Consider the following 25,569-nt stretch of genomic DNA (forward strand, 5'->3'; position numbering starts at 1 on the left):
TCACAGTGTGTGTGTGTGCGAGCGGTTTGCCCCTCGTCACAGTGTGTGTGTGTGCGAGCGGTTTGCCCCTAGTCACAGTGTGTGTGTGTGCGAGCGGTTTGCCCCTAGTCACAGTGTGTGTGTGTGCGAGCGGTTTGCCCCTCGTCACAGTGTGCTACTTAACAATAAAAAAAGCTTCCCTCACTACCACAAGAGAACATAGACCACCCAGTACTTTCTAAGGGGGTTGTCACAAGGAAACAATCACTTTATGGTCTAGTGGGAAAATATGGTAATTTTAGTTAAACTACACCTTTAAAACAACCTTACCACATTAAGATGTATTGTAAGTTACTCTGGTAAAAGTTGCTAAATGACTAAAATCTAAATATAATTCAAACTGAATTTAAGTCAATATAATATATCTCAACAAAATGTACATTTTCTGCTCTTGGAGTCTTATAAAAACAAACTGTTCTCACACAGCTCTCTCTCCGCCTCCTGTTTTCAAGGTGAACATTTCAGGGCAAACTCAGTCAAGTCAGTTTATCTCTCCCTGTGATTTCACTCCTCTGAGGTGATCCCCTCTTCCAGACAAGAGAGTGTGTGTGTAAGAGACAGGTTGCGTCCCAAATGACCACCTATTCCCTACTTAGTGCACTACGTTTGACCAGAGACATACAGTATGGACCCTGGTCAAAAGTAGTGGGATTTGGGATACAGACAGAGAGTGTAGAGCTGGCATGTGGGAGCCTGGACAGCCCACACAAATACCCTGATCTATGTCTGTGTGTGCAGTCATCAGACAGAGCACCACAGTCTGTGCTTTGTACCAAACACACACTCTGTCATGAAGATGAACTCTCCCACACACACACACTACCACCCCCTAGTCAACCCTGTTACTTGAACAAAACCCATCAGATGTGCATTAATAATCATATCTCTGACAGGCTGAGGGAGGCTTGCTAATACACAGTCCCTACAAGATCCAATATTGATAATGATTTGGGAAACTCTACCGCAGGGGTGTTCAACTCTTAACCTACGAGGTCCGGAGCCTGCTACTTCTCTGTTCTACCTGATAATGATTTGGGAAACTCTATCGCAGGGGTGTTCAACTGTTACCCTACGAGGTCCGGAGCCTGCTACTTCTCTGTTCTACCTGGTAATGATTTGGGAACCTCTACCGCAGGGGTGTTCAACTGTTACCCTACGAGGTCCGGAGCCTGCTACTTCTCTGTTCTACCTGATAATGATTTGGGAACCTCTACCGCAGGGGTGTTCAACTGTTACCCTACGAGGTCCGGAGCCTGCTACTTCTCTGTTCTACCTGATAATCGTTTGGGAAACTCTACCGCAGGGGTGTTCAACTCTTAACCTACGAGGTCCGGAGCCTGCTACTTCTCTGTTCTACCTGGTAATGATTTGGGAAACTCTACCGCAGGGGTGTTCAACTCTTAACCTACGAGGTCCGGAGCCTGCTACTTCTCTGTTCTACCTGATAATGATTTGGGAAACTCTATCGCAGGGGTGTTCAACTGTTACCCTACGAGGTCCGGAGCCTGCTACTTCTCTGTTCTACCTGGTAATGACTTGCACCCACCTGGTGTCCCAGGTCTGAATTAGTCCCTGATCAGACAGGAAGAATGAGAAAACTCAGAGGAACTGACTTCCAGGTCCAGAGTTGACTTTGAGGGTGCTAGAGGATAACTTTTTTGTTTCATGAAACCTGTTTTTACTTCCATGCTATTACAATGAATTGACATTATGATAAAATAATTAGACACTTTGGACCTGGAACTAAAACCTTATGGTTTCAAATAAAGACCACCTCTAAATCCAACGTCCTTTCACTCATGCCTCCCATTCCTTTAACACTTGTACAGATTTGTGGTCTTAATTTGATCATTGTGTCTTCTGTGAAGATCCTCCCATCCTCATCATCCCCACGGAGAGGCCTAGGAAGAACTAAGGATCATCCCATCCTCGTCATCCCCACGGAGAGGCCTAGGAAGAACTAAGGATCATCCCATCCTCGTCATCCCCACGGAGAGGCCTAGGAAGAACTAAGGATCATCCCATCCTCGTCATCCCCACGGAGAGGCCTAGGAAGAACTAAGGATCATCCCATCCTCGTCATCCCCAGGGAGAGGCCTAGGAAGAACTAAGGCGAGAGAACTGAAGTAGCTCATCTTTCTTGGCAGTGGAGAGGAGACTCTTTGGAGGGAAGAGTCTTTGGATGCAGTAGTGGAGACTCCCTAGACTGGAATACTTACGTTTTAGTATTTTATTCAACATCTGACAGACTTCTTGGCTGTGTCTGGATGCTGGAGTCCAGAGAGACCATGTACTTTATACAGAACCTTCATAGATGTGTCTGGATTAGGATTATGGCTTTGTGTCCATCCAACCTGTCCTGTACAAACACCCAATGGGAGTTTCTCACAGTCTAACCCCACAGTTCCAACTAGGTGATGATCCCTTAATAATCCATGTTGGTCAGAGTACACAACACCATGCCTACTGAAAACTTGCACGTTCAGTTTACATCCAGGTGTAATTAGCAGGTCTAAATAGACTTCTTCTGTCCATGTTGTACTATACAAGGGTTAGTGCTTATTTACTGGTTATGGTATCATGCAAGTATTTTATTCAACGTCTGACAGAAGTGCAGTACAATAAAGCTGCCACTAAACGCTAATCTTAGATCAGTTTTCACCCCTAATGAAAGATAGTTGGTTAATATGCCCCTATCTCCCCTCTCCTCCTCTTCTCCTCTCCTTTCCCCCTCCTCTTCCACTCTTCTCCTCTCCTCCTCTCCCCCTCCTCTCTTCTCCCCTCTCCTCCTCTCCTCTCCTCCTCTCCTCCTCTCCTCCTCCCCCTCTCCTCTCATCCTCTCCTCTCCTCTCCTCATCTCCTCTCCTTTCCCTCCTCCTCTCCTCTCCTCTCCCCCCCTCCTCTCTCTCTCCCCCTCTCCCCTCTCCTCCTCCTCCTCCTCCTCTCCTCTCCTCCTCTCCCTCCTCCTCCTCTCCCTCCTCTCCTCCTCTCCTCCTCCTCCCCCCTCTCCTCTCCTCCTCTCCTCTCCTCTCCCTCTCTCCTCTCCCCCTCCTCTCTCCCCTCCCCCTCTCCTCCCCCTCTCCTCTCCTCCTCTCCTCTCCTCTCCTCTCCTCCCCCTCTCCCCCCCCTCTCCCCCTCTCCTATCCCCCTCTCCTCCTCTCCTTTCCTCTCCTCCTCTCCTCTCCCCCTCCTCTCTTCTCCCCCTCCTCCTCCTCTCCTCTCCCCCTCTCCTCCTCTCCTCCTCCCTCCTCCCTCCTCCCTCCTCCTCTCCTCTCCTCCTCCTCCTCCTCTCCTCTCCTCCTCTCCTCCTCTCTCTCCTCCTCATTCCATTTGTGTGTTCTCAGCATTGTACTGTAGTGTAAATCTCCTCCATCACATTACAGTGGCATCTCTAGTTTCATCTACACACCCTAGATATTAACATACTGTGCATCCCAAAAGGCACCCTATTCCCTACAAAGTGTATTACTTTTGACAAAAGTAGTGCACTACATAGGGGGAGGGCTAGTCAAAAGTATTGCTCTACAGATGCTGTATCTTAATTCGATCCTCCTGTTGTGCAGGAATCTTCCTGCACAGCAGGAAATGCAAACTAGCAGTGTATTCAAGGATGGTAATTTCCACTTTAAAATTTCAGACTTCATTTTCCCTTATGAAAATGTATCAACCCCTACAAAAATGTCCATGAATTATAATCCACATAATAATTCACTTTTCCTGTTGCGCACGATTCTCTTCCTGGTGTAGCAAACGGGCTCACATTAAGATCCTACATCTGTATCTAGGGAATATGGTGGCATTAGAGACCATAGTCTGTCTTGATCATCTAACTCCCATGAATGTTATATGAATCTCTGTATGTGATAAGAGGGGTGCTATCTGCCGTACCACAAGAGTAGAGTCGACCCACAGTCGTTTAACTAAGCTTGAACATGACAGCGGTGCAATGAAGACATATTCATCAGGTTACTAAGGAAGTACGAAAATCAAAGGAAAAATAAATAGAAGCTTTGCACTTGTTGATAAGGTAGAATAATTTAAACAAACTTAACACGGGTGGCTTTTAATCCTTAGACTACTAGTCATTTCTATATGTGAATGTACCATTAGGGAGGGTGAGTAGAGTAGAGTGATGGTTCACCATAGAGGAGTGTGTAGCTTTCAGCCATATACAGATCTTTATCCTTGAAGTGCAGTTGATCCAAGGTCGTCCCTCACACTGTGTAGCTTAATCAGTGTGAAGCAGAACGTTTGGAGACAGTGCCTGTATGTCAGGCCCATGGACATACATCAGACCCAGTTCTTCTCGCCCTCTCACCTCAGGCGGGATGAATGAAGACTAGGAACTGAGGTTATGTCTGATGATGTGGTGTAGGAAGGAGGAGGGAGTGTACCAGTGTGTGGCACACACATGTAGATAAATACTGGAGGATGAATTACAGTATGTGAGAGAGAGAGATGGGGAGGGGGGAGAGAGAGAGAGAGAGAGAGAGAGAGAGAGAGAGAGAGAGAGAAAGAAAGGGATATGGGGAGGGGGAGAGAGGGAGAGAGGAAGAGAGAGATGGAGAAGGAGAGGGGGAGGGAGAGAGGGAGAGAAAGGGCGAGGGCGAGAGGGCGAGAGGGCGAGAGAGGGAGAGGGAGAGAGAGAGAGAGCAAGGGAGCGAGGGAGGGAGAGGGAATGAGGGAGATATACACAGAGAGAGATACTCAGCCTGTTCTCTATCTGTTGTGTACTCACCCACTCCGTCACCACCCACTTACACCATTCACAATCCTCAACCATTTTAGGATCTCTGCAGTGCTGCTATGGGGTCTAACAGAATCAAAAACAGCATTCCTGTCCCTCCACTCTTCCATAACCCTACAAACACCAGCCCCAGACACACAGTCTATGTGTATCCAGTACAATGTCTTCAGCACAGCTAGGATTGGAATGATTGGGTATAAGGCCTTTAAAACGACGTATTAACGTAAACCGGATTATTGAATGAAATGAAATTGTTACCACTTGTGGACTATACAGTATTGTCTGTCCTTTACCATGTTTCTAGTCACTAAGACCTTAATGCCTCAACCAGGCTACAGCGGCCTCAGAGTTGGGCAATTACAATCAGAGTTTCTGGTTTAGGAATGTGTGGGGAGAGAGTGTCTGGTCTGGTGGTGGCGCATCATAAAGACTGTAGCAGCATAGCTGGACAACTCCTACAGCTCTGGTATAGATACATTACATTACCTGAACAACTTGAATAGACGCGGCTAACTACTCTGTCTGAAGATTATGTAGTCATTCTGAATGACCCATACATGCATCAGTACAGACGTTGGTTGATATGAAGATGATACAACTTTCAACTGAACAATGGGAACAGTGAAACATTTGCTACTTTGGGTACAGAGAGTGATGACCAGCAGGTTCAGCCAGTTCAAGGCTGGATTGGTCACGAGTTGAGGCTTCTGAGAATGTTGTGTCCTGTGTCATCTGGGTCTTCGTCAGGCATCCGTCTGGCCAGGCTGTCCCCCACAGCCACAGCGAAAGAGGACACCCAAACAGTCTCTCCAACTGCTAAGAAAAATGGCCTACCTTCTTTCTCTCTCCTTCTTCCTCCTCTTCCTAGGACTCACACAGGCCCACCCTCTCCAGCTTGATGAGAAGGATGAGATGGTCTTCACAGAAGACCCAGATGATCTGGTGGACATCACCACCAGGATCCTGGAGACCAACAATGGCACCACAGAGATGCTGATGGAAGGAGACGTCATGGTCCCCAGAACCAGGACTGCCATCAGGTGCTTGTGGTCCAACAAATGTCTCTGGGAGAGGAAGAAGTCAGAGAACCTCGTCAAGATTCCTTACACGCTCAGTTCAGATTTTGACTCTTACTCCCAGGGGAAGATCAAGTATGCCATGAACACCTTCCACGCCAAGACCTGCGTGCGCTTCGTCCAACGTAGCAACCAGAGGGACTACCTTAGCATCGAAAGCAGATCCGGCTGTTCTTCATGGGTTGGAAAAACCGGAGGTAAGCAGCTCGTATCCCTCGAAAAAGGAGGGTGTGTTTACCACGGTACCATCCAGCACGAGCTGCTCCACGCTCTGGGTTTCTACCACGAACAGAACAGGAGTGACCGCGACAAGTACATCAGGATCAACTGGGAGTATGTTGAACACGGTGAGGAGCCCAACTTCGACAAAGAGGACACCAACAACCTGGACATTCCCTATGACTACTCCTCCGTCATGCATTATAATAGATGGTCGTTCAGCACTGTGTATAGGAAGGAGACGATCACTCCTATTCCTGACGCCACTGTGCCCATCGGACAGAGCTTGGAGATGTCTGCGATCGACGTTCAGAGGGTTAACAAGCTCTACAGGTGTTAAAGGGAGGGAAAAGTTGGAGCTGAATCTGATGTCTGAATCTGATGTCGGAATCTGATGTCTGAATTTGATGTCGGACTGTCAATGTTAAAATGATCTGGCATTGTGTTGTTTGAAGGCAACGTGAGGTTAACTCATTTTGTCATGTTCGTTAGTTGATAGTAATGGAAATAAAAATACATCTCATGAGGAAGCACATAAGTCCTCTATCTTTCTTTTGTCAAGTCATTTCAGTCAATTGTCCACACTACATCATTTAGTGTAGGGTTAGGGTTATGGTTATGGTTATGGTTATGGTTATGGTTAGGGTTATGGTTATGGTTAGGGTTATGGTTAATGTTGAGCCAGGGGATGAACATTAACCTAGAGTTAGGGTTAGGGTTATGGTTAATGTTGAGCCAGGGGATAAACATTAACCTAGAGTTAGGGTTAGGGTTATGGTTAATGTTGAGCCAGGGGATGAACATTAACCTAGAGTTAGGGTTAGGGTTAGGGTTATGGTTAGGTTTGAGCCAGGGGATGAACATGAACCTAGAGTTAGGGTTAGGGTTATGGTTAGGGTTGAGCCAGGGGATGAACATGAACCTAGAGTTAGGGTTAGGGTTATGGTTAGGGTTGAGCCAGGGGATGAACATTAACCTAGAGTTAGGGTTATGGTTAATGTTGAGCCAGGGGATGAACATTAACCTAGAGTTAGGGTTATGGTTATGGTTAGGGTTGAGCCAGGGGATAAACATTAACCTAGAGTTAGGGTTAGGGTTATGGTTAGGGTTGAGCCAGGGGATGAACATGAACCTAGAGTTAGGGTTAGGGTTAGGGTTATGGTTAGGGTTGAGCCAGGGGATGAACATGAACCTAGAGTTAGGGTTAGGGTTAGGGTTATGGTTAGGTTTGAGCCAGGGGATGAACATGAACCTAGATTTAGGGTTAGGGTTAGGGTTATGGTTAGGGTTGAGCTAGGGGATGAACATGAACCTAGAGTTAGGGTTAGGGTTAGGGTTATGGTTAGGGTTGAGCCAGGGGATGAACATGAACCTAGAGTTAGGGTTAGGGTTAGGGTTATGGTTAGGGTTGAGCCAGGGGATGAACATGAACCTAGAGTTAGGGTTAGGGTTAGGATTATGGTTAGGTTTGAGGATTATGGTTAGGCAGGGGATGAACATGAACCTAGATTTAGGGTTAGGGTTAGGGTTATGGTTAGGGTTGAGCTAGGGGATGAACATGAACCTAGAGTTAGGGTTAGGGTTAGGGTTATGGTTAGGGTTGAGCTAGGGGATGAACATGAACATGGAGTTAGGGTTAGGGTTAGGGTTAGGGTTGAGCCAGGGGATGAACATGAACATGGAGTTAGGGTTAGGGTTATGGTTAGGGTTGAGCAGGGGATGAACATGAACATGGAGTTAGGGTTAGGGTTATGGTTAGGGTTGAGCCAGGGGATGAACATGAACCTGGAGTTAGGGTTAGGATTAGGGTTGAGCCAGGGGATGAACATGAACCTAGAGTTAGGGTTAGGGTTATGGTTAGGGTTGAGCCAGGGGATGAACATGAACCTGGAGTTAGGGTTAGTTGAACAGTTGTTGATAGTTAGTTTGAACATCTATAAATCATCTGACGGGTGCTGTCCAGATAGTGGGATTCTACTGGTTCACTCCCACTGACCATGCACTTGCAGAGTCTCCCTCCATCCTTCTTGTTCTAGACACACTTATCTTCTGGACCCTGGTCCCACAGACAGACACACACATTCTCTCTCTGAATGCTGTATGAAACCATATCTTTTGCAGTAGTGGAAGCATGCCCCGCGTCTCAAATCACTCTCTATTCCCATACATAGTGCCCCACTTTTGACCAGGGCCCATGTCCTATGGTCCCTGGTCAAAAATAGTGCACTAAATAGGGAACAGGGTTTAATTCGGGACGCTGGCCATGGACAACGTCCTATCTGTTCATTGTCATATGTTAATGCTGATGAGGATGAGCCACATTTTGAATTACATGTAGAAAGAGTGAGCTATCTTAGGATCTCTGGTACTAGGAGGAATGCATGTGCATGTGAAAGTGCTCTTAAAATGGAACTGGGCATCTTCTTGAGTCCAGTGGAATGAGTGCATTTGGCAAGAATACAAAGGCAGAGGAATACAGTAGATGACATATTGTGGAAGATTTCTTAAAAAGCATATGGATTCTTTCCCTTTGCCATTAGGTCTATCTCTTCCATCTAATAGCACTGGTTCTGTTATGAAGACTCACCTCATGCGTTTTAAAGTATAGAAATGACTCAAAGCCCAAAGAAAATGTTAAATGGAAGCAAGGAGGTTGATGTGGCTCCTATCTTCCTTTACATCTGTAGAGCTATAATGGAGCTATGGAACACTCCTAAATCAATATGACTATAATGGAGTTCTGAAACACTCCTAAATCAATATGACTATAATGGAGTTCTGAAACACTCCTAAATCAATATGATTACAATGGAACACTCCTAAATCAATATGATTACAATGGAACACTCCTAAATCAATATGATTACAATGGAACACACTCCTAAATCAATATGATTACAATGGAACACTCCTAAATCAATATGATTACAATGGAACACACTCCTAAATCAATATGATTACTATGGAACACTCCTAAATCAATATGATTACAATGGAACGATAGAACACTTGTAACGGACGTCTTCGGGAGAAAGAGAGGAGGACCAAAGTGCAGCGTGGTTAGTGTTCATCTTTTTAATAAGAAACTGAACACTTCACAAATACAAAACAACAAAGTGACAACCGAAACAGTTCTATCTGCTGCAGACACACAAAGACAATAACCACCCACAAAACACACAGGAAAACAGGCTACCTCAGTATGGTTCTCAATCAGAGACAAGGATAGACAGCTGCCTCTGATTGAGAACCATATCAGGCCAAACACAGAAATAGAAAATATAGAAAAACTAACATAGACTGCCCACCCCAACTCATGCCCTGACCATACTAAATAAAGACAAAACAAAGGAATAAAGGTCAGAACGTAACAGAACATAACTGTAGAACACTCCTAAATCAATATGACTATAATGGAGTTCTGGAAGACTCCTAAATCATTATGACTATAATGGAGTTCTGAACCACTCCTAAATCAACATGACTATAATAGAACTATGGAACACTCCTATATCAATATGACTATAACATTTTATTTAACTAGCCAGTTAAGAACAAATTCTTATTTATAATGACAGCCTACCCCGGCCAAACCCTCCCCTAAGCCGGATGACACTGGGCCAATTTTGCGCCGCCCTTTGGGACTTCCGATCACGGCCGGTTGTGATACAGCCTGGGATTGAACCAGGGTCTGTAGTGAAGCCTCTAGCACTGAGATGCAGTGCTTTAGACCGCTGTTCCACTTGGGAGCCCTATTGTATTGGGATACAAACAAGATGTCTGACAGCTGTAACGTTGGAGAAGCTCCAGAACGGTTGTGGTCTGGGAGAATTCGTTTTTCCAAAGACGATTCTCTTAGTTCTCTTGAGAGGACACGCAGTGACCAAAGTATCAAATCAACCTGATTAGATTTGACATGTTGATGTAGCATTTCTGAAGAGGAAACTGAAAGCAAGACAACACTACAATACTGTATATAGTCCATCTATGACATCTTTATAAACTCTTCATTTTTTGCAGAAGAGCTGAATCGTGGTATCAACCTCCATATAAAACTACAGTTCTCTACTGAACTACAGTCTCAGCAATAACTCCTGGACATATCTTGAATCGTTGCTGTAAAACGGGACTGCATAAATCCTCTCAAAGACCCCAAGACAGCTCCAATGACAACAGTACAGTTGTGCAGAGACTTGGCTTGCTTTTTCTCCCTCAGTTTGAGATGGATAGTAGTCTCTCGTGACATATTTGGTTCTGGGTTTGGAAATTAGATGGATAGATACGCTTGTCTCTGGGAACGCATATATGTTTGATGTGGGATTTGCCCATGAAAAATAAAAAGCAAGCCGGTCGGGGAGTCGAGACAAGCATCCGGGACTGCTTCATGAAGGCACCCTATTCCATTTTTAGTGCACTACTTTTGACCAGGGCCCTGGTCGAAAGTAGTGCACTATAGGGAAAAGGGTGCCATTAGGGATGCAACGCGGGACGCTGGGAAACAATGTCTCAGACACTCAGGGGGAATCATGTATGTGGGGGACGGACACAGGAGCACACAGCCGCCCCAAAGATAGAACCGACTGACATCTCCATATCTCTCAGCAGCCTTGCATGGCGACTGTTGGAAAAATGTGCCCCCCTGTTGACTTGTGTATTCACACAGGGTGCATGGACACGGGAAACAGGCAGGGTCTGGGGCTCGTAATGGGCCAGATACCTTCATGTCTTGTACATCACGACAGTGGTTCTCACAGATATAGTTTAGTAGTCCAGGTTTTTGTACCAATTTAGATTAATTAATTCTCTCTGTTCTCTTCTCAACACAATCCAGTGGGGTTTTCCCTGTAGTTGAAGAAGAATCAGACAGGTTTGTTAACCATTGCCAACCCCAACAGTGAAATCACATACACCACAGCTCACAGTACATTGAGTACGCTCATCCAAGCATGGAGAGAGGGGATGGAGGGATGGAGTGGAGAGGTATTGGGTTCTGCCCCCAGAGACAAGACACTCTGGAGGGGCTATATATTGTAAAACCTCTGCCAGCTGCACCGGACAACCCTGCCTGGGTTCAAATCATCTTTGTTTTCTTTCAAACCCGTTCACTGTGCTTGATTGAGCTTACCTGACGCAATAGAACCAATGGAATAGTCCCAAAAGTGCAAACTCCATCCATCTGGCAGTCCAGACAGACTCTAATAAAACCATCAAACGATTTGAAGGGAAACAAATGCAGTTTGAACCCAGGTCTTCCACTGAGGAACTCCACTTGAAACGCTGGACAATCCTGAGAAAGGGCAGTATTTCAACCAGCTATAGCAGCTCCACTGTCAACATGTTACAATACATGGTGGATTGATGACATTAAAATCACACTATGTTGTAGCTGGCAGATAGAGGTGGTGGAGAAAGAATACAATGTCTGCTCAGACATGGTATTCAAATGGGATTCCAATCTTATAGGAGCAGGGTGGTAATTTGGCTTTAGCGTTTATAATAATAAGATTTGAAGTAATTCAATATAAATAATGATACATAAGTGTAAAAAGGTCATTGTCACATTGGGAATGTTTTCACTGTGTTTAGTGGGTCTATTGTGATTACCCACACAGAGAGAGTGCTAGCCTACAGGATCAGGTTGGTTTTCACTGTGTTTAGTGGGTCTATTGTGATTACCCACACAGAGAGAGTGCTAGCCTACAGGATCAGGTTGGTTTTCACTGTGTTTAGTGGGTCTATTGTGATTACCCACACAGAGAGAGTGCTAGCCTACAGGATCAGGTTGGTTTTCACTGTGTTTAGTGGGTCTATTGTGATTACCCACACAGAGAGAGTGCTATTCTACAGGATCAGGTTGGCTTTCACTGTGTTTAGTGGGTCTATTGTGATTACCCACACAGAGAGAGAGAGCTAGCCTACAGGATCAGGTTGGCTTTCACTGTGTTTAGTGAGTCTATTGTGATTACCCACACAGAGAGAGAGCTAGCCTACAGGATCAGGTTGGTTTTCACTGTGTTTAGTGGGTCTATTGTGATTATCCACACAGAGAGAGTGCTAGCCTACAGGATCAGGTTGGTTTTCACTGTGTTTAGTGGGTCTATTGTGATTACCCACACAGAGAGAGTGCTAGCCTACAGGATCAGGTTGGTTTTCACTGTGTTTAGTGGGTCTATTGTGATTACCCACACAGAGAGAGTGCTAGCCTACAGGATCAGGTTGGTTTTCACTGTGTTTAGTGGGTCTATTGTGATTACCCACACAGAGAGAGAGCTAGCCTACAGGATCAGGTTGGTTTTCACTGTGTTTAGTGGGTCTATTGTGATTACCCACACAGAGAGAGAGCTAGCCTACAGGATCAGGTTGGTTTTCACTGTGTTTAGTGGGTCTATTGTGATTACCCACACAGAGAGAGAGCTAGCCTACAGGATCAGGTTGGTTTTCACTGTGTTTAGTGGGTCTATTGTGATTACCCACACAGAGAGAGAGCTAGCCTACAGGATCAGGTTGGTTTTCACTGTGTTTAGTGGGTCTATTGTGATTACCCACACAGAGAGAGAGCTAGCCTACAGGATCAGGTTGGCTTTCACTGTGTTTAGTGGGTCTATTGTGATTACCCACACAGAGAGAGTGCTAGCCTACAGGATCAGGTTGGCTTTCACTGTGTTTAGTGGGTCTATTGTGATTACCCACACAGAGAGAGTGCTAGCCTACAGGATCAGGTTGGCGTTCACTGCATATGCCTTACTGTATTCCTATAGGAAACGCCAGGATATGTAACTTGATGGTCAGTTGGTTATGAAGGGAAAACTATATTCTCCATCCTCCTAATCCCAGGTGCACATTGTCATGCTGTGACATATCCCCAACGATAACAAATTACGCTGTCAACTTCTACTGGAAAAGGTATTTGGCATTATATGTAGGCCTATATTCTGTAGAAGTCTCCTTAGTCTACTCTTATGAGTGAAGACTTGTAGTTAGGAAACTTAATACAGTGATATACACTGAATTTACAAAACGTTAGGAACACCTTCCTAATACTGAGTTGCACCCCCTTTTGCCCTCAGAGCAGCCTATGTTCACCGGGGCATGGACTCTACGAGGTGTCGAAAGGGCTCCACAGGGATGCTGGCCCATGTTGACTCCAATGCTTCCCACGGTTGTCAAGTCTGCTGGATGAACCATTCTTGACACATACGGGAAACTACAGTTCTCGACAGACTCAAACCGGTGTGCCTGGCAGCTACTACCATACCCTGTTCTAAGGCACTTACATGGTTTGTCTGAATGACACACATGCACAATCCATGTCTCTTGTCTCAAGGCTTAAAAGTCCATCTTTAACCTGTCTCCTCCCCTTCATCTACACTGATTGAAGTGGCTTTAACAAGTGACATCAATAAGGGATCGTAGCTTTCACCTGGATTCACCTGGTCTATGTCGTGGAAAGAGCAGGTGTTCCTAATGTTTTGTACACTCATTGTACAATACATTAAATGAAGAAACAAACAAAAGAACGTCATGTTCTGAAAGTCACACACAGGCTGATCTCTCCAGTAAAGCTGTTACTGAAGAAATATTTATATCATGTCTAGATACTGTTCATGTTAAATTATGTATAGATAATGTTCATGTTAAATTATGTATAGATACTGTTCATGTTAAATGATGTATAGATACTGTTCATGTTAAATGATGTATAGATACTATTCATGTTAAATGATGTATAGATACTGTTCATGTTAGATACTGTTAATGTTAAATTATGTATAGATACTGTTCATGTTAAATGATGTATAGATACTGTTCATGTTAAATGATGTATAGATACTATTCATGTTAAATGATGTATAGATACTGTTCATGTTAGATACTGTTAATGTTAAATTATGTATAGATACTGTTCATGTTAAATGATGTATAGATACTGTTCATGTTAAATGATGTATAGATACTATTCATGTTAAATGATGTATAGATACTGTTCATGTTAGATACTGTTAATGTTAAACTTCCAAAACGCAGAAATCATCCCGGTATGATGCGTTTTGCATCACAGGATGCAAAACGCAACATCATATGATACAAAAAACGCAACATCACATGATGCAAAAAGCAACATCGTGATACAAAACGCAACATCATGTGATACAAAATGCAACATCATGTGATACAAAACGCAACATCACATGATGCAAAACGCAACATCACATGATGCAAAACGCAACATCACATGATGCAAAACGCAACATCACATGATACAAAACGCAACATCGTGATACAAAACGCAACATCATGTGATACAAAACGCAACATCATGTGATACAAAACGCAACATCATATGATACAAAACGCAACATCACATGATGCAAAAAGCAACATCGTGATACAAAACGCAACATCATGTGATACAAAATGCAACATCATGTGATGTTAAAACGCAACATCACATGATGCAAAAAGCAACATCGTGATACAAAACGCAACATCACATGATGCAAAAAGCAACATCGTGATACAAAACGCAACATCATGTGATACAAAACGCAACATCATGTGATACAAAACGCAACATCATGTGATACAAAATGCAACATCATGTGATACAAAACGCAACATCACATGATGCAAAAAGCAACATCGTGATACAAAACGCAACATCATGTGATACAAAATGCAACATCATGTGATACAAAACGCAACATCACATGATGCAAAAAGCAACATCGTGATACAAAACGCAACATCACATGATGCAAAAAGCAACATTGTGATACAAAACGCAACATCATGTGATACAAAACGCAACATCATGTGATACAAAACGCAACATCGTGATACAAAACGCAACATCACATGATGCAAAAAGCAACATCGTGATACAAAACGCAACATCATGTGATACAAAATGCAACATCATGTGATACAAAACGCAACATCACATGATGCAAAACGCAACATCACATGATGCAAAAAGCAACATCGTGATACAAAACGCAACATCACATGATGCAAAAAGCAACATCGTGATACAAAACGCAACATCATGTGATACAAAACTCAACATCATGTAATACAAAACGCATCATAAGGGGATGCTTTTTGTATTTTGAAACTTACATATCTTGAAAACTTGATTGCTGACAAGCAAAACATTTTTGGACTATGTCATCAATTGACTAATGAAACAAGTACGGTACTAAAATATTGTTTTTGGGTGGAGATTCCCTTAACCTTTAAACCACAAAGCACAATGATCTCATCACCTCGTGCCCATGTCTCTGTACAACCCACCCCTACAACAATCTGTTTATGTTATCTCTCCATAAGCACCCTCTGTGTTTGCAGTGTTTAAGCACTTTAAATCTCCTCTGAGTTTCTGCTCATGTCAGCTCTTTCCACTGAAAATGATTGATTATAGGTTTGTCAGGTTTGTCGTTTAAAGTAGTATTTAGTCTGAATCCAGGGAAAGCAAGGAACTCTGTACGTTTGCAATTCTTCAATACTTTAGATCTCATTTTCTGCATCAGTGTCATGTTATCATTCTCCTAGCTAAGTGTTTCATCAGACTGTTGGTGGACAAGATGGATGGCAGTCACTCTAAACGTACATATTTGCCGTCATGGAATATTAAGAACCTATCTGAAGGTTGACATGGGTTATGGAATCTTAGACAGTCCTGTTCAGAAAACACTGCCAATACAGACAGACAGACAGACAGACATGACTAGGCCTAATAAGGCAACATAATCTCAATAAAAACATTATAATACTATGTTTACTTATTCTCCACAAGTGAAGCATTTTCGGCACCATTGAAATCCCAATGAAGCGTAAGAATAGCATGATTTAAACAGCATGAGTTTATTTCCAAAACGCTACATCCACAAACGTTTCACATTCGTGTTTTTACATCAGAAATGATTGCTGATGTGTACATTCATGTGTGTCTAAAAATATTACTGTTCTCAGATTTTTTATACATTGATTTTAGATTATAGATTTTAGATTATAGAGTTATTTTTTTGTAAAACGCTATATATCCATTGTTTAGCAGGAATCGAATCTTTGTATCCTGTATACTTGACTGTCAAATGTGGTTGTCTCACCTAGCTATCTTATGATGAATGTTGCTGTAAGTCACTCTGGAGAAGAGCATCTGCTAAATTACTAAAATGTCAAACGTAAATGTTTTACATACTATTTAATATATATATTTTTACATTTCTTTATAATTTTTATTTTATTTGTTACATTTGACTGTGTAAAGCCTAGCAGTACTATTTATTTCTCTGAGAGTGAGGCGGATATATAGCATTATGCAAAAAAAATAAGGATTATTTGTCTCTCTGAAATGAAACCACCAAGTGATACATTTTAAACAAATACATGTCTGTCATTGAAAAACCCCATGACATGATTAGACAGTGAAAAAACACACCATTCTCTTTCAGAATATCTTTAAACAATAAAAGCTAATTTAACTACGTTTCTGAAAATGCATATACTGTATAGCATTTTTCAATGAAACTCTTAATTTAAATCTACCTCATACTGCAATACCAGCCCTAGTGAACAGCCTAGTCCCTATCTCGTCCCTATCTGTAGCTAATAAGTCATTACGTCCTCAAACTTCTCTATTGGCTGTTTATTTTTACAATTTGGACCGGCGCCATGTTGATATTATACAGATCATCGTAAGGCATAAAAAATATACCATACTGCCTAGACAGGAAGGAAGTCATAGACTGCCGTTAGTTTACTCTGCAAAGATGTTATTGTAAAGCAACAAGGTTAACGTAAAGACACATGGTTTATGGCCACATTATGGTTTAAGTAAATTTTCTAAGGACTTAGTGGATGTTCAATCAAGTTTAAAATGTAATTGTGAGGGATAATGTTGTTGGAATAGATGTATGCCATTCACACTTCAATTATATAAGATGTCATTCTTTAATTTCTAAAAGATGACTAACTCATCTTTAGATTTGCTTTTCAACACCGAGGCGAAACTTTAGGTTAGGAGGTCTGAATTCCACCATGACATGACAAGCGGACTGTGAGCACCACTGCATGAGAATTCCATGGCAAGGGACGACTCCATGTCACTACAACTGTCATGGCCCACCTATGAATCAACTGTAGGTTGACTCAGAGTCATATGTATATAACTCTCTGCTGGTCCTAGATGGAGTTGAATGTTGAACTATGACTGAATCTTTACAAGGGACTCCTCTTTCACGGAGGTGTCTCTCATGGATACAATGAGCACTGCACACCCGAGAATGGTCAAACATAAAGCAGAAATGACCTTGGGGCCATAAATACACCACTCCCACCACATAGCTCAGACACAAACACTGTTAACACACCACTTAAAGAACTTAGCACTGTGAAAACAAGATCTATGTAACACTCGCACAGAATCCTTTCCCAGTACATTTTAACATCCCAGAGTGTTACAGCTAACGTTTTCACAGTATCGCCCCTGAATATACAGTCCATACAGGAGGAGCTAGCATGTCAGACCCCAGACCCAGAGACCCATGGCACTGTTAGCTTAGCTATCATTCCCCCTCCCAGGCTAACACTTATGAACTTGAGGGAAAGTTTATTATTTTAACTCAGTTAGTCTAAACCTGATATTCCAATGGAATGTATTTATTTTCCCTCCACGCCTTAACGTGAAAATCTCCTATTATGAGAACGAGAGGAAATTAATTAATGAGTTACATATCACTTTTAAGTGGTCGTGACATTAGTACAAGTCAGCTTCCGCTATTGGCAACCTATTAGCAACCTGTTAGGGAAGTTAGGGTATACATCCCAGGGTAACAAGGCGTCTCTACGGTGATGATCGCATCACATCATCGCAAAAGGACCGTGGCCATCTTAATTTGATTAGCAAATCACATATGAAAGCTTAACATTTCTAAAACATGTCCTGTGTTAGGAAGCACATGTTGAGGGCACTCATAAGGACCGTATTCTAGAGTATTGACAGTCCCCATAAGTCTGTGTTAGTCCCTATAAGTCCTGTCTTGTTTTAACAGGTGTGTATTCGTTTTGGGGGGAGACTGACACAGCCATTAGACCATCAACGAACATGTCGTCCGTACAGGGAGTATAGGTTTCACTTTTCTCAAACGACTTCTGCATTTAAATACAACACCATGATGACAGGAAAATCTAAACCATCTGATCTCTCAGATATAAACCTGAGACCTTGCTATTAAACAAGACAAGGAAATTATATTGATGTGAAAATATGACCCAAAGTCAATGAAAATACTCACTGTTAGTCGTGTCTCTGAATGCCTGTAGATGAATAATATATTACTGTCTGACTGTGAAGAAAGCATCCTTAAACTAAGCCATGTTCTGAACTGTGAAGGTTAAGACTCTCCTAGAGACTATGAAGCAGCCATCTGGTGGTTACCCCAGACCCAAGGCACCAGTCTGGGGCTCTATACCCAGGCCAAGAAACCACTAGAGCTCAGCAAGGTACCCCTTTTAAGGGGTGATGTACCCCTAAAGCGGACATAGAAGGAAGGATAAATGGCCATATTACAACCTATTGCGTTATTTGCTCTATAACCTGCTAATTGATATGTCTTGACATCGTGAAATACAGGCCTAAAGGCCGAGACAATAACTTGACAGTGGCAGAATAAATTCAACCACACCTTTGTTTTATCACAAAACCGGATAGAAACCTCTGCCTGGTGAAGTCCACTACGCATATAGAATGTAACAGACAGTTACATGACCTACAGCATGGTCAAGCAAGTTCATGTTTCTGACATTTTCGGACCATTAAAAAACTAGTGATTAAGAACCACAGAGAGTTACCAGCAAGATGCAAAAAACAACAGGAGTTGCCTCCACTCAACATCATCACATCACCTTTGCTTAGTATAATACAGTGACAACTAAAAGATACCAAAAACAATTTAGTCCAATCAACGTAAGCTAAATATGATGTGGCTGATTTCTGTGTGCGCGCGTGTGTGTGTGTGCCCGTTCGCATTCATCATACTTGTAGAGAAAAGCCAATGCCATGTTTTGTATTATTTTTGGGGGTAAATTCTTTTGGGAAGCCTGGCTCCCCTCGGCATCCATGAATACACACCACTGAGTAATAGGGGGTTAGATGAGAAGATATGGATATAAGGGTGTAAGGGTAGAAGATTAGTGTCCTTTTACTTTAAGGTCTGATGTTAGATATACTTTTTATACACGGTGAGAGTGAGACAATCATAAAGTTGATTCACCGGTTGTATAGTAGGACCCTGCCGGTTCACATAGGTGACCTCACAGAATGCCTGGTCAGTAGGGGTCAGGGTAGAGCTGTTTAGAAATGTATCTCCCTCTCACTCTTTTTTCTGTTGCTCTCTCTCTTTTCTCTCTCTCGGTCATTGAAATCCACACTGTACTCCTTCATACAATCCACCCATTTATTCATTCCTCTATCGTGTTGAATTAAAATCGGAATTACACAGACCTCCATGGTATCTAAGTAATAACAAGGAAAAAGGAGATACATTGAGTGGGAGGATAAAATGAGCAACCTTACTTCCTGTATTGCCCTAGATTGATTTCCTGGTGTGTTAACTGTAAGCTAGGGTTTGTGCTATCAGTGCATCCCTTAGGGCATAGTCCTACATTCCCTGATTCTATACAAAGCCCAGGTGGACAAAGACAGTAAAGGCTACACACACACACACGCTCAGTCACACACGCACGCGTAAGCCTGCTTGACTGTACTGATGTAAAACAGCCAGTTAATCACAGAGGTCGGGTGTCATTAATTTGATTGAGACAATAAACATTTTCACTTCTAAAATGACGACCCTAAGGAGCCTCACTCTTGGAGCGAGGTTTCTCAGACCAGCCAGTTGGTTTTCATCTATGACCTTTGTAGTTAAATACTGTATATTTATAGAATTATATAGAAAGCCTGGTCTGGTCAAAGTTTGGGCAGCGTTTTGAAAATAGCATGATTTCCTTTGGTTCTTTTAAACATCAGCCTGTGGAGTCCAGAGACCACATCCTAAACCTCCTGGATGTTGTTCCATGATCTTGGAGCTCGTTGATTAATCACAGCGAGGAGATTGTTCCCCCGTCTGCAGTTCATCTCCTTTGAGTACTGACCAGACTTGGGTTCAAATAGTGTTTGAAAATCTTTCAAATGCTTTCAGTGTTTGGTTAAACCTGCCTGGAGTGCTATGGGCGGGGTTTGCACTTTTGAGACATTTCTATTGGTTCCATTGCAACAGGCAAGCTCAATCAAGCACAAATGCAGTATTTGACATGGTTTCAAATAGGATTTGAACCCCTGGCTGATACATACATACTGTACTACACAGAACATGACTGCATTGTCTCAAATCACTGGCTCCCGAAAGTCCCACTTTATTATACTGTAGTTGTTTATCATCATATTTTCGTATATTACCCACAAATCCTTTTTCTTTTGAAAAATTGAAAATGTTTGCTGAAAGGTGATATTTGGAAAAAGTCTTGGTCCAACATGAACTCATCAACTCACTGCATTGTTTTGACGTTTGTCCATTGTTTTCTTTTCAGATTGACCGCTACTTGTAGTTTCAAGCTATTCCGTGTGCAGCCTTTCCCAAGGCCCTGTGTATGGAAACAATATATATTTTATTAAAACAATAGCCAGGCTTTGTGAGAGAACCGAGGGGGTCTTCCAGCTGTGGATTACCAACATAGTATTCAAATCCCGCCTGAGCTGGAGATACATTTTCAACATGTCCAGACACTATACTGAACACCAGTCAAGAGTCGGACACAAAATGGATGCCCAGACGTCACGCGTATATGTATATTACAGAAGGATTTCTACTGACAACACACCCAGTCTATCAGTTGTCATTTGAAAGGAAACATTTCCCCTTAGATTGACATGTTAAGAGAGAAAGACTTATCGGCTCATCGGAAACAGAGTTCTAGACTACAATGATAATATGATGGTATAAAAGACGTTGGAAGTGGAAATGTTTTTACAGAACTTTCTGGTTCTCTAAACGTCTTTGACAGCTTAACTCCTAGTGGCTGAACAGCACATGACTGGGGAATAACCAAAGGAAATAACCGTAAAACAAACATTTCTTACAGCGATTTGTCAACAAATTTTGAAAAAGTGCTAAATGCCGGTGTGTGGTATTTTCATAGAAAATATATTTTTCACCAATTTCCTCATATTGGCCTTGCTTCATAGCAGCAATTCCAGTGAAATATAGTTGCGCCCAATTTGACAACATGGCTCACCTATTCATCCCTGGACGATCTATCATCAGGATAAGTTGACATTACTCTGACTCACATCCAAGATCCTAAATAATACCTCTAGCACATCATTATTCATTCACAGGAGTGTGTGTGTGTGTGTGTGTGTGTGTGTGTGTGTGAGAGAGAGAGAGAGAGAGAGAGAGAGAGAGAGAGAGAGTGTGTGTGTGTGTGTGTGTGTGTGTGTGTGTGTGTGTGTGTGTGTGTGTGTGTGTGTGTGTGTGTGTGTGTGTGTGTGTGTGTGTGTGTGTGTGTGTGCGTGCGTGTGTGTGTGTCTGTGTGTCATCACCATCATTCACAGCTCTCTGATAGACCATATGGAAGTGATTGTCAGTCTGCATGGAGGGAACCTGGTTCTCCTTAGAACGCTACATCTCCATTCATCATGATTTCTCATGTGATAAATGTCAGATATCATTTGAGTCCTTTTGAAACTATAGTCTGTGGTAGATTTAAAGGACGGGTATATGGTGGCATGTGGATCCTAATGTTGCCGTTTAGGTTTTCTGAGCTTGAATTGACCTTCTCTACTTGGTTTTGAGAGGATTGTGTTTTTACATCTTTATTTACTACATGTCTTAAAATCCCTCTCCACTTTGTTGACTATAACCAACAAGACTTCTGGTGTGTTGATACTGACTATCTTAAAGCAGATCTTCTATCGGCTATAATCACTCTCTAGTCACTTTAGTTATATTCATCTGTTGAAGTTTTTCGTCAGTTTGATTGCCATTGGCAGGACTGTGATTGGTCTACTTTCCCAGCAGGACTCAGGGACAGGGACATTGTCCAGTTGTTTTGATAGAGCCCAGGTCACACACATGCACACCCACATGCACACCCACACACACATGTGTAGTTATTTTGTCACACAGACACACGCACGCACACACACGCACGCACACACACACGCACACGCACACGCACACGCACACACACACACACACACACACACACACACACACACACACACACACACACACACACACACACACACACACACACGCACACGCACGCAGACCTCACTTGACCTGGTGAGGTTACAACATGGTGGTTAAGGCTTTGTCACAGTCTGACTGGTCTGCTGCTGCACTACCCAGACAGAGCCTGTTTAATTACCAACTCACTCTTGGAATTTAGGAGAGACTCTGTGGCAGCGCAATTTCTCTGATGAGGTGGTCAGACAAAATGGTGGTCATACTGTATTTGCTGAGCCTATTTTAATTTTATTTTTTTAACCCTTATTTTACCAGGTAGGTTGACTGAGAACATATTCTCATTTACAGCAATGACCTGGGGAATAGTTACAGGGGAGAGGAGGGGGATGAATGAAAATAGTGCAAGAGAAGTTTGCTTGTGCATTTTGAGGGGGATCCCAAAATGTCAGAATACATTGGTACAACTCACTATATTAAAATATACTGTGAGAGATTTCTGTTGAATCTCTGACAGAATAGGAACTCCAGTTCTGTGTTTATTTCCACTGACTATGAATAACCTTGAACAGCACATTAGTGCCATCATCACCTCAAGATACAGTAAAAATAGTCTCGACTGAAGTCCATTTAGGTAAGATCTCACCCCAGATAACACCGAACCACTAAACTGCTAAACTGACAGACGAACGATCGGAAAGATAGCTACACACCACGATAACAGTGAACCTTACATTAACAACAACCAAAATCCATATATTTTTACAGTTTTAACTTGCTAAATTGCAATTGAATTGAGATGTGTCTATTTGGACTGCTGAAGTAAAGGGACCCAGCCCTGGTTGTCTGTCAGCTGTCTGGTGTGGTTTCAGTGAGGGACTTGGACATGTCTTCTATGGAGATGTGGCTGAGTGAGAGAGTTGTGGGTTGTGGGTTGGGCTCCAGATGCTTGCGGTTGCTTGTTTATTGTTTTTGGCACTCAGCCCACAGTACCGCTTCAGATGTGATTTTGTATGGCGGTTAATTTAATTTGCGAGAGTTTTTTTGTGTGGTATGTGTGAGGAACAGATGCTTGGGGTATCTGTGATGCTAAAGCACACTTTCCAACTCCTTGATCACAACATTAATTGTTACAGGTGAACAATTATTCTATTCAATTCTATTCTGTTCTATATTTTTCCCCCATTACTTTTACTTTCTTTTCTATTCTATTTTATTCTATTCTGTGATTTTCTATGGAACCAAACACTGAAATATAACAAGAAAGTACCTCAACAGAATCACACATGCTGTTCTAATTCACTGAATGAGAGTGAATGTGACCATAGATATAAACAATGGATTTCTCCCTTTCTACTGCTGCTTGCTTTAATTAGTGAGGAGTCACCTGTTCAAGTGCTGCTCAGGGATTGGGGAAATAGTCTGAACAGCTGTGCAGTGGAATTGTCCAATACACATTCCAGTGGTACAGAACATTTTACTGTAGGTGTAGGGCCAAATAATCTTCTACCGGTATCCAAAGTCATTTTTGTACAGAGTTGAACTGGACTTCTGTCCAAACTCATTGTTTCACCAGAGCTATTTCCCTGTAATCATCATTATAACAGAAAGTTGTTTCACAAGGGACCCGGTTTCCCAAAACTATCTGAAGGCTAAATTCATCATTAGAACCTTCGTAGGATCACGGTTAAATTAAATCACTCAGCTGTTTCCCAAAACCCTCGTTATTAATGTTGCAATTGAAAACGCTTGTAATCTAACACCTGCCTCAAGCTTCGGAAACACCGACAGCATATTTGCGCAAAACAGTACACAGCATCAGCGGGATGTGTGCAACAAAAGTTCAACATTTACATTCTGCTACCATTTCTGTCAAGCCGTCTACGCATACAGTTTGACGCATACGTTTGATAAATCCAAACGCACTGCAACTGCCTCTGCAACGCAATGCTGCAAGGCAAACTCAGCGTTTCATTGGAAATGAATGTAATTCTGGTGTACCGAAATGTAATGATGCCGGTGTGATCGAAGCGTCAGACCACTTGTAGAACAGCTAACCCACTGGGCACACACTGGTTGAATCAACGTTGTTTCCGTGTCATTTTCAATGAAATTACGTTGAACCAATGTGGAATAGACGTTGGATTTAACGTCTGTGCCCAGTGGTAAGTGCGTCGTTAGATGCTTCTTTGCTCTCCCACGTCACTTTATACACAGAAGATCTCTGCTAAACGTAGAATCACATGGTTTATCTGTCTCTCTGTGACCTTCTGAACCAAAGTTGTAATTGTTACAAACAAGCGCCGTATAAAAAAATGTGCTTAAAACTGAGATGACTTCATTAAAACATAAACAGTAGGCTGTAGGCCTGTTTCCATTATATTGGAATAATGCATTTCACGTTCAATCCATTGAGTTCTATTTTGCTACTTGTAGGCTACCCTCTGCAATATATTTCATGAAGTGTAGCGTAACGTTCGCAATGATGTGCAAATCAATGATTTAGTGCATTTTTATTGGGTAAGCATTAGAACAGGCATTCTCAATATTTGCAACCATAGGTGGTAATATCTCACTAGGAGCTGATCTGACGTCAGTATTGTGAAATCTTTATAATGTTGAGGTAAGATTAGAATGGAGAAACCTGATCTGAGAGCAGCGCACCCTTTCTTTCGATCCTATCAATATAGAAACATGTTCCAACGACTCACTTAGCGATCATTTATCTCTGCGTGGTGTTTTGTGAAGCGCAGGTTACATCTTTGGCCGTTTTAGGAAAGACGCATTGGTAAAGAATTGTAAGCCTAAAGTCCATCACTATCGGCAAACCGGACTCAGAGGTATTTCTCTGTAATCCTCATTATAAAAGCAAGATGTATCCATCCCATAGTTTTACTGGACAGCTAAAGACAAGACAAGAGGTATCCATCCCATAGAAAAGTCGAAGTCAGCTTAAATAATTGTTTATTTGCATAATTAATTGTTTATTTGCAATAAAACATTTATGAGATCTCATAAAGCAACTAAATATAACATTTTATATAAAAGCTCCATTCTTCCACTGGCAGACAAACATACACCAGCTACTTAAACAGCTGGTCGTTAATAGTTTAATCAGTGTATCAATTGTGTATAGTATAGATGCAGTTTAGGAGTCTTGTCATGTCTCTGGATTTGGGATTAAGACTGTCTGTTGGCGCTCAGACTATGTTCTCTCCACATCTTTACTCCAACACACACA

General features: G+C 42.4%; 1 protein-coding gene across 1 annotated transcript; it reads left to right on the top strand.

Annotated features, from left to right (window-relative positions):
• The first annotated feature begins 5,250 nt into the window (after positions 1-5,250).
• Positions 5,251-6,625, top strand: LOC112239921 (hatching enzyme 1.2-like). Its single transcript, XM_042304576.1, has one exon. The coding sequence runs from the start codon at positions 5,612-5,614 to the stop codon at positions 6,419-6,421; it is 810 nt and encodes a 269-aa protein (XP_042160510.1). The 5' UTR covers positions 5,251-5,611; the 3' UTR covers positions 6,422-6,625.
• Positions 6,626-25,569: the final 18,944 nt, after the last annotated feature.

This window comes from Oncorhynchus tshawytscha, linkage group LG02 (assembly GCF_018296145.1).
Source record: "Oncorhynchus tshawytscha isolate Ot180627B linkage group LG02, Otsh_v2.0, whole genome shotgun sequence".
In the NCBI taxonomy this organism is placed as follows: Eukaryota; Metazoa; Chordata; class Actinopteri; order Salmoniformes; family Salmonidae; genus Oncorhynchus; species Oncorhynchus tshawytscha.